The sequence below is a fragment of the Nycticebus coucang genome, chromosome 21, assembly GCF_027406575.1.
Source record: "Nycticebus coucang isolate mNycCou1 chromosome 21, mNycCou1.pri, whole genome shotgun sequence".
NCBI classification, from domain to species: domain Eukaryota; kingdom Metazoa; phylum Chordata; class Mammalia; order Primates; family Lorisidae; genus Nycticebus; species Nycticebus coucang.
Genome location: NC_069800.1, coordinates 26,527,994 through 26,538,886, shown reverse-complemented (window position 1 = coordinate 26,538,886; position 10,893 = coordinate 26,527,994). Strand labels below are relative to the sequence as shown.

At 37.1% G+C, this 10,893-nt stretch overlaps 1 protein-coding gene across 1 annotated transcript; it reads right to left on the bottom strand.

Moving 5' to 3' along the window:
• Positions 1-409: 409 nt before the first annotated feature.
• Positions 410-9,881, bottom strand: LOC128573972 (molecular chaperone MKKS-like). Its single transcript, XM_053574532.1, has 4 exons — positions 8,725-9,881; positions 5,140-5,315; positions 3,654-3,764; positions 410-907 (listed from the first exon to the last, which is right to left on the bottom strand). Exons 1-4 carry the CDS (start codon positions 9,722-9,724, stop codon positions 464-466), a joined length of 1,731 nt encoding a protein of 576 aa, XP_053430507.1. The 5' UTR covers positions 9,725-9,881; the 3' UTR covers positions 410-463.
• Between the last annotated feature and the right edge of the window lie 1,012 nt (positions 9,882-10,893).

The following is a 10,893-nucleotide window of genomic DNA, read 5'->3' as shown; positions in this document are numbered from 1 at the left end:
GAAATTATAATTAAATGTGCAGTTTGAATATTTATTTAGAGTAAGCAATATATACTGAATGCTTTGTGATACTCTGGAATCTAATTTTGTACTTTACATATATGTAATTACTAACTACAAAATAGCTATAATAAGTATATTGAAACCAGAGCATGGATTAGGAATTTTTTATTTCTGCATGCTTTTCACATGATGTTGAAATAACAACAAAAATTTAGAACAATGTTCTATGGTCACTATGGACTCCCTAAGAAAATTATGATATCTTTAATAACAATGCCTCATATTTTATTATTTTATTGCATTTCTATTGACAAATCAGACCTTTGTTTCTTAAATAAGTACATTTATGAGTCATCCGTCCAAATATGCAAAATGGGCCTTTGGGAGAGAACAAACACACTCATTATTTTTCTTAACTGACACCTGACTAGCTTGTTTGTGATATAAATATGCTATTCTATTAATTTTTATCTTCAATGACATATGAAAGATCCAAAATCAAATTGGCTGTTTCTACAGCCACCTGGAGGCCGCCAAGCTTAGCAGTCAAACAGTCTACAGTCAGGGTGCTGCTGGAGTCCACAGCTTCACGTGGAAGGCAGGTTTGTGGTGTGAAAGGAAGACGTGTGCTTCTTAGGAAAGACCAGCTGAGTTCTTCTTGGCTATTGTATAATCCACAGCCACACCGTGAAAGCAAATCTGACCAGTTCACAGCAGAGGGAGAATGTGCCTGAACTGACCAAAAGTGTCCATATTTCATGTCAGTGAGAATTTCGCCACCGTCATGTTCTAAAGAAACAGCAAGAGACTCTAGAGCACTGCAAAATGCTTCAGCAATTAGTTGAAGTTCCGTTTGAGTACATCCATCATCACCTTTGAGAATGCTTTCTGGCTCGTTGCGAGTCTAAAGAGTTAAGTAAAAAAATCATCGAAAACACATACAGAACAATATAAAAATCTTTCAGAAAAATGAGACTTGTTTAAAACCTTAATCATAGTTACTACTTACTTTCATTTAATTTGGGGTTTGGAAAAAGGCTAATGAGCTTGTACAGGTCAGCTGGCCAGGCTGCACTCCCTTAAACTGGCTGGTTGTAGTAAAAATTGGCACCCTATGATATGGAATGAATGAATCACAACAATCCATCATCAGCTTATTCTGAATAAGGCTTGATGGTACCTTTTCACTATGTGAAGGACAGGTATAATGCATTACAGGTTTTTATGCACACAGAGGGAAGTTTCTGACGACTACTGTCCCAAATGAGGTACACATTTATCTCGGAAAAATGTTTGAGGTATGCTTAAAATGAGAATGCACATTTTGAGACATGTATAATTTTTATATCAATGATTTAAAAATTAATGCTCTTCTCTTTAATAATAGAAAAGATAATATGACTTTAAACTTTTTTTTGTTGTTCTACCATTTTAAAAAGTTTATCCTAGAAGTTCTGTGATAGAAATTGAAATTAATACACAGCCATGTGCTACATACTAATGTCAATGACAGACACTGCACATCCAACGGTAGCTTATAAGGTAATAATACCATATTTTTACCGACCTTTTCTTTTCTTTTTTGAGATATAGTTCCTTGGTAGAGTGCCATGGCATCACAGCTCACAGCAACCTCAAAACTCTTGGGTGTAAGTGATTCTCTTGCCTCAGCCTCCCAGGTAGCTAGGACAACAGGTACCTGCCACAACATCTGGCTATTTTTAGAGACAGGGTCTTACTATTGCTCAGGCTGGTCTTGAACCTGTGAACTCAGATAATTCACCAACTGCAGCCTCCCAAGTGCTTGGATTACAGGCATGAGCCACTGCGCCTGGCCCTTACCGACCTTTTCTATGTTTAAATATGTTTAGATACACGAATATTTACCATTGTGTTACAATTGCCAACAGTAATATGCAGTGCAGGTTTGTAGCCTCGGTGCCATAGGCTATGCCACACAGCCTAGGTGTGTAGTAGGCTACACCTCCTAGGTTTGTCTAAGTACGCTCTGTGATATTTGACAATGACAAAATCATCTAAAATGAATTTCTCAAAACATATCCCTGTCAAGTGGCATGTGATTGTATTAGCAAACTAATGATTGAATAACGGCTAAAAATATTTATAGCCTAACTACTTAAAAACAGTGACCACTTTTTTTTTTAAACCAGAAGGTTTGAACCAAATGAGATAATTCCCCCCGAATCCTCAGTGCTGTATTGCTGTAATGTTTCTTCAAAATTCTATTCAAGACACTTCCTTCCTTCAAAAAGCTTTGTCCAGTTTACTCAATTCCATTTACAGATTACAATATTGTTCATTTAGCAGCAGTAGACATCTATCTTCAAATAGAATTTAACTTATGGGAGGCGCCTGTGGCTCAGCGGGTAGGGCGCAGGCCCCACATGCCGAGGGTGGTGGGTTCAAACCCGGCCCCGGCCAAACTGCAACAAAAAAATAGCCGGGCGTTGTAGCGGGCGCCTGTAATCCCAGCTACTTGGGAGGCTGAGGCAAGAGAATCGCCTAAGCCTAGGAGTTGGAGGTTGCTGTGAGCTGTGTGACGCCACGGCACTCTACCAAGGGTGATAAAGTGAGACTCTGTCTCTACAAAAAAAAAAAAAAAAAAAAAGAATTTAACTTATTTGGGGAGGCAGGGCAGGGCATGTCTATACAAAAGTTTACTCTCTCTCCAATCCCAGTCACCCACTGGAAGCTCTACACAGTCTCTCAATAACTCTCTTGTTTACTATTGAGTCAACTGCAAATATAAGTGGAAGACACTTATATATACTTTTTTTGTATGTATCCTTCAAATAAGGTAGACCAAAACTTGTAAAATAATTAGTCAGAAAAATAATGCACTAAACTTATCTCACAAGTATCTGGAAGTGTAGTTTTCTAGACTAATAAAAAATTTTCTTTAATAGATTTAATATCATACACAAATATTTATTAAAAATTATAATAGAATCTGATACATGGAATGCTTTAATAAATAAAATTCCTTCTTTTCTTGATGTTCTGAAAGGCACTGAACTATTTTGTAGAACCCTGGCCCTTCTGTTGTGAATATCAATTACTATTGTATTGTAGCAGTTGAGATCTCAAATGTGAGAACTCCCAATGACAGAATGTGAGTTTCAAAATGCAGTACATGTAGACAATTCTCAGAGCATGTGACACCTAGTAAAAGATCACATTTATAATAATTATTGCAATAAAGGTATTACCTCATATTTACTTTGGTACTTTCCTCATGTTTTAGAACTCTAAGACATTGAAAAATTTTGTGAAAGGCTCCAGGGTATTCTGATTAGACTTATTATCTCATAAAAGTTGCTGAGAGGGCAGCACCTGTGGCTCAGTGGGTAGGAAGCTGGCCCCATATACTGAGGATGGAGGGTTTGAGCCCGGCCCTGGCCAAACTGCAACAAAAAATAGCTGGGTGTTGTGGCAGCACCTGTAGTCCCAACTACTTAGGAGGCTGAGGCAAGAGAATCACCTAAGCCCAGGAGTTAGAGGTTGCTGTGAGCTGTGATGCCACAGCACTCACCGAGGGCAATAAAGTGTGACTCTGTCTCTAAAAAAAATATAAATAAAATAAAAGTTGCTGAGAATTTAGACAATATGAAGGGGGCTGTCTTACTTACCTTGTGTCTAATATATGCAGCCAAATGAGTTTCGGTACAGCCACCTCCCAGTAACACCCAGGGTTCTTTGATTGTTAACTGCAGGACATGCAGTGCTGTTTGACATGTGAGCTACAAAGGAAACAAATCATCAGCATCAGACATTCAGACATTCATATCACATGTATGGAGAAATACAAGGATGCTCTCAAAGCCACAAAACACGCTCAAAGAGCCTGATTTTAATTGCGAAAGAAAAATACCTGTGTCATGAAGGTTGTAATGTGATTAATACATTTGGAATAATAAAAAATAGAGGTAAAAGAAAAATACGTTAGCCAGAAGTCTGTTTTCATGGAGCCAGATTAATGTTTTCTTTCATATGTACTCAGCTTTTTTTATTTTTCCCTGTCATGCTATTTTTTAATTCCATTTTTTGTCATTACATCATTACATTATATCATTACATATGAGTTTCATTTAGATGGTATGTAGTTGGATCTTTTTTTTTGTATTAAGTCTTTTGTACATAGATCATAAATACATTTATGCCATTTTCAGTGTGTTGATTATTTGTACAAATTGGAGTGCTTACGTCATACTAATCAGCATAGCTTTCACCTCATTTACCCAATTATAGCATTAGGACATTTGTGTTCTACACATGATAGAACCAACTGGTACTTGCAGTGTGCTCCATAGTTGTGGTCCCCACTCCCTTCTCCTCCCCTCCCCATCCATATCCCTCCCTTCCCTCCTTCATCCTAGGCTAAAGTTGTGTTTCGTTTTTCATATGCAAGTGTGAGTTTGTACTCAGCTTTTCAAAGTGAGATTTAAAAATACATGGTTGAAAGATATGTGGGTCAGCAAGGTTTATTGGTACTTTTACTAAAGAAACTATTTCAGTCTAAATAGTTGTATAAATACAAAATCTATTGCAAATTGTTTTGGAAATAACAGAGCTACAACCTACCAATAGTAAGTAGAAAAACATATAGACCTTTAATATTTACCAAGGATGTATCCTTGAACAGAAAGAATCTTCAGAACTTGTGACCTACCCCACAGATTATCACTTCCCCTATGTAAAGGCTGCATGTCTTATTGGTGGCACAGAGTGACAAACACCACTAGGGGTGGATGATGGGTATTGACTAGGTGACTCATTTTCAAAGTGAATTATTCATACACATTAGCATTAAAGAGCACATTGTTCCAACTTATTTCTTAAAAAAATCACTTATCAAGGATGTTTTAGGTTTCCTGTAAGTGGTAGAAATAATAAACGGCAACACATGCCAAGTCCACTATAATGTCACAAGCATTTACATAAGCTTTCTGTTACTGTTTCTCTCATCTTGCTTTTGCTTTCTGTACCACCCAGTGAAGCTACAAGGTAACAAAAAGCACAGCTCACTAATGCAAAAACAAAATAATAGTACTTGTTGAGTGACCAGGTAATTCCTGCCTCATCCTCTGTATGTGGAACTCAAAATTCCTTACTTACCTTCAGCTCATCCCAGGCACTATCGTTTCTGTTGCAGAGAAGCAAACTGCAGATTGTTCCTTCATCAGGAATAAGATGAAAAAAATGTTTGGAGCCAAATTTTGCAGTACGCAAATTTTTCACACTTCCGTAACTACTAGTTGATATTGAGCCTAGAGAACCAATAGGCTGTGTTCCTATTTTTTGAAGAATAGAAAACACAAAATGTATAAGCAAAGGTGGGAAAAAGCAACCATTTAAAATTATACTATTTATTTTTAGCCAATATAAGTGTCTCACAAGTGTATCATTTAAAATGTGAGAAGCAGGATAAAGAAAGATGTATTTTCTTAAACTAATGAAATAAATAGCATTCTGTTACTAAAGCGACATACAAAAAAAGCAGAGGTTCTTTTGATTTCAGAGCTTTTCAACCATCTCTTAGAAGCCATTTTGTACTCTCTTCCCACAAAAAGGTACAGATAATTTTGCATACAGTTTCAGGAAGCTCAGAAACCCTGGCAGGCCATTTAGGGATCAAAGACCCCGAATAAATAACCCAGTTTGGAAGAAGGTTGATGTGAGGAAACACACTATTATTTTTAAGGCATTATCTTCAATTTGAAACAAATAAAGCTATCCAAATAGTTGCACAATTGAATTCCTTTGAGGCTCTATTTTGTAAACATGTAATGGTTATTATTATTTTTTGCCTAGTGACAGTTTGTATGTAAACAGCTATCTAAATTATGCCAAAATAAAGTACATAACATACTTATTTTACTTAGTTATTCTTTGATATATTATCTTCCCACCTGCATGAGTAAAATGGCAAAAGTTTTATAAATTACATATTAATAAAAATATGAATAAAGAAGTTCGGAATGACATGAATTTTCCACATCTCTAAATGTAGAAGTCATATAAGAAACCTACACCAAATTTCTACAAGGAATAATAATGCTGATTTAAACTCTAAAGATTAAAATCACTCAGAACTACTCATCCCTTTGGGCCAATTTCCTCTTCTTTCAAATTGATATTTAAAAGACATTTTTCTTTCAAACTAAGGTGTTAAAAAGGTTAAAAACACTTTCAGTTTAGGGCAGTCCAAGGACTCACACCTATAATCCTAGCACTCTGGGAGGCTGAGGTGGGAGAATCCCTTGAGCTCAGGAGTTCCCCACCAGCCTGACCAAGAGCAAGACTCCATTTTTACTAAAAACAGAAAAAATTGGCTGGGTGTTGTGGGGTTGCCTGTAATCACAGCTTCTCAGGAGGGTGAGGCAGTAGGATCGCTTGAACTCAGGAGTTTGAGGTTGCTGTGAGCTAGGCTGAGGCCAGGACATTCTAGCAACAGAATGGGGAACAGAATGAGACTCTCTTAAAAACACTTTCAGCTCAAAAAACGTTTAGAAAATAATCACTGAACAATTTAATTTATTTGAATAGTTTCTTCACTTCTGAAGCCTCCAAGAGTAAGGAGTAAGAATGATGTAAATAGGTCTAAATCTTAATAGTGTAATCTTACATGGTGGAAACAACAGGTTCTGAAGAAGCCCAGGTACATGGCTTCTCAGCCACTGGATGCTAAGCTAGTCGCTCATGTTATTTAAATTTTTTGGCTCCCTCACAAGAGAGTAATACAGGAGTATTAATGCCTATTTTATAAATAAATCAAGCCAAAACAAATGTTAAAAATGCTCTGTAAGCCCCAACATGCTTCACGAATCCCAGTCGCCTATGAATAGTAACATCCGCTACTTAACATAGATCAATAAATAGGAATTTTTGCTCAAAGGATTGAAAGGAGGTAACGTTAACCTAGATACACCAGGGAAGACAAATTAGGCCCCCAAATACTCCACCTAATCTAAATGTGTACCTGAGTCATTTGCCTGGTATGGTCCTACCTCCCTTTTCCCTTTTGTCTCAATATGCAGGACTAAAGCTATGGTTATTCATGTCATGTTCTAGGCATGTTAGGTGTCAACAACAATTGTGGGCTAATGTGGAAATTTAGTCCCCATTTATGATATTGTTTCTGTGGGAAATCTTCCTTTTGTTGTTGTTAAAGAGACAGTCCCAATGTTGCTGATGCTAACTTGAACTTCCTGGGCTCAAGTGACCCTCCTGTCTCACCCTCTCAGGTAGCTAGGACTATGGGTCCACTGTGCCCAGCTAAAATGTTCTGTATTTCAAAAACTGACTAAATAATCTGAAATACCCACTATTCACAAGCTGGAAACTGCCAGATTCCTGAAATGCTAGTAAATATTTAAGGATACACATTGAACCTACAACATCAATAATGAGTTCCAAAGAATAATTCCTATTATTTAATAATTTGTACTTTGACAATCACTGTGCAGTTGGAGCAATAACCCAGATATTATGTATTCAACACTTGGCATACATACTGCTCATTTTTGATGATTTATAATAAGACTATAAATAGTAAACTTTAACAATGGTTTCAGTCTAATAACTTAAAAAATTGCAACGATGTAGAAGTAAATGATCATCATCTTTCTGATACTATCAAAGCAATTAAGGGACACTGAAAAGTGGCTCAAAACAAAGCAGCAGCTTGTCATTTTTCCTTTGGCTCTAACAGGTGAGTATCAACCTTATATCTACTTTTAATTTGCTGAGTTTGTGAAATACAGTGACTTTCCTGCCTATTATAATTCTGTACGTTGCTAAACACATTATAGTGAATTCAACAACATTTTAGAATCCCTACTGTAGGCCAGGACTGTTTTAAGAGCTGAAAGTAAAAGATGATCTTGGTTCTCAAGGTCAACTGGAACTAATTTTTAATAAAGGTAAAACATAAGCACACACATGTCCCATCCTCCCAGTTTTTGTTTTTGTTTTTTTTGTAGAGACAGAGTCTCACTTTATGGCCCTCGGTAGAGTGCCATGGCATCACACAGCTCACAGTAACCTCCAACTCCTGGGCTCAAGCGATCCCCTTACCTCAGCCTCCCGAGTAGCTGGGACTACAGGCGCCTGCCACAACGCCCGGCTATTTTTTGGTTGCAGTTTGGCTGGGGCCGGGTTTGAACCCGCCACCCTCGGTATATGGGGCCGGTGCCTTACCGACTGAGCCACAGGCACCGCCCCCATCCTCCCAGTTTGAAACAACTATTTAGGCAGAAGTATAGAACTTGTGGGAAATTAGGATAAAAGTGATACAAAAGGGTACTGTAACCGTGAAATCGCATTCTAAATATAACATGATTTAAAATTTTTACAAAGTAGAAGAATTTTGTGTAAAAGTATGAAAAACTTCAGGATTAGGTGACTGTTAGACCTATCAATATTCTAACATGGGGGTTAGAATATGATAAACTGTGGTATACTTTAGGGCTGAAAAACAAACAGAAAATTATTGTAATCACTCCATTTTTGTAAGTGAACACTACAGGATCTTTTCCAGAAACAACCTTTGCTGCCAGAAATGATACTGAAACATGCTGTGAGGTTGGCAGCATCTAAAAATTTCCAAGATGTTAACTGCGACACAAACTAAAAATATCTCTGCTCAAAATGAGTGTGATTTATTAACTGTAAAGGGCAAAAGCCAAGAGTGATTTTTACCTGTCACTTTACTCAAAGATTCCATCAGGGTCACTCCAATTCTGTCTATGGCAATAACTTGGTGCACACTGAGCAGCTGTTTCAAAGACGGGTGCATGACTTTTTGGCACAGGACAAGATCTACGTGGTCACTGACTAGCTGCCTTCCTAGGTTGAGCAGCTGGTCCAGAACTGCACTTTCAAGAGAAACCCCACAAGGAACCACCACGGTTCCTTCTCCAGTGTCAGAAAGGTCTCCGGATAAAGTAGTACAGAAGAGTGCCACCTTGAGGGCCCCTGACTTTTTGATAGGTAACAGCTTCATGAATTGCACTTCTGGCATTTCAATGAGTATTCCAGGTAATACAGTAGACTCTGTAACTCTTTGACCTTTTAGAGGTACGATTATACTCTTTCCTAAAATGATATGGCCTTCAGTATTTTCTGGAATTGTAAGCAAAAAAGTTCTCAGTATCAGAGTGCTGATATGATCAACCTCCTGTTTGGTGAGCATACTGGCAGGTTTACTTGTCAGCACACTGCGCACCAAGCCCAGGAGGATCCGAGTGCTGCTAAAGTCAACTGGGATTCGGCAGCCACAGGCCTCGGAGTTCAGATAATTGATGCAGAGATGCAAAAGATGTTTATTTAATTTAATGACAGTGGTGGGTGTCAAGACTAATTTCAGAACATTTTCAATCAGGTTGCAGCAGAGAATGGCTGTGAATAAGCCACAGTCACTGAAGCATGACACATGATTCTGCACGGAAGTCACAAGGATCTTTAGTATGGGATGGGTGACTGAAAGGTTACGAAGCAGGGCTGCAGACTGTGAGGTCGTGCACACATAACCTCCAAGGCCGTTGTGCAGCTGCTTCAGCCTGCCTGAAGGGCCATAGCATGATGACATGATTCCTCTCCACACAGAAAGTGTGGCCCTGACTCCTTCACTTGTCAGTGGCTCACTGTTACACAATGATGGCTTCTTAGCTTCTAAATGAGACATTTCAAGTGTTAGCATGTGAAGGCATTTGTGGACTGTGGACCATTATTTTTCTTTTCATTGCATTGTCGTATGTTTTAACATCTAAAAAAATATTCTTCAGGAATGATAGTACGGATATGCAAAAATGAGGCTATAAAATTAAATATTTTGATGTTTATAAAGCTAATCAAACATAAAGATTTAATGACAAATAATTCCAAATATTTATTTTACTTCATTCTTCAACAATCTTTTGTTTGCTTCCAGATTGAGATTTTACAGACTGTTTTGCAGCCCTCTGTATAAAGTACGTTCCAAGATGGACACCTATGAAAGACATCCCAGCTACAAGAAGCCAGTTCTTTCTAATCCAACTGATGTTTTTCATTCTCTTCTTTTAATATCAAATTAAGATTCAAAGCTGCTTCTTTCTGTAAGAAATAAAAATAAAACATTTTAGAGAAAAAAATCCAAGCCATTTTGTAGATGGTAATTTAATAATTTATTCTAATACTCTGCTCCTTTTTCTTAGAAAAAAGAACTACCAATTGGCATAAGCCTGTAGAAAATAAGAAAGGTAAACCAATTTAGACTTAAAATTCCTTTATCTTTCAATAAATCCCCTCTACAAGAAAGGGTGCTTATATTTATTTGGAATACACAACAATATTGCTAAAAAGCTTATAGTACAGTTATTTGAATATGGCATGCTTCTAGAAGGGAAATGCTACATTATACAACTCAGAATTTGGTAGCGGTCTTAAAAAAAGTCTCAAATGTTTTTATTCTCTTATATCAAGATTTAATGTTGTGTTTTTATCTATAACTTTGGTTTGCTTGGAAACTTTAGGTTTGAACAGAAGCACATTTACATCAAATCCTGCTTATAAATAATTATGAAAACGCGATAGCATTTCTACTGCAGAAACTCTCTTATGTACAGTCTATATTTAGCTGAATAAATTTGCACAACACACTGCACCAAAGAACAAACCATGTTATAGAAACCTGGCTAAAGTCAGAGCTAATTTTTCATAGTTTTACTCTATCAATCAATGTTTTTCAATTTTGGAAGTCCTAACCAACTAATCCTCAAATGTAAGTTTATAATAATAAATATAAAAACCAAGGAGTATGCTGGATGACAAAGAGAAAAATAGAATGTGATTTGAAAGTCAATTTCAAAAAGTCTTAATATATTATCA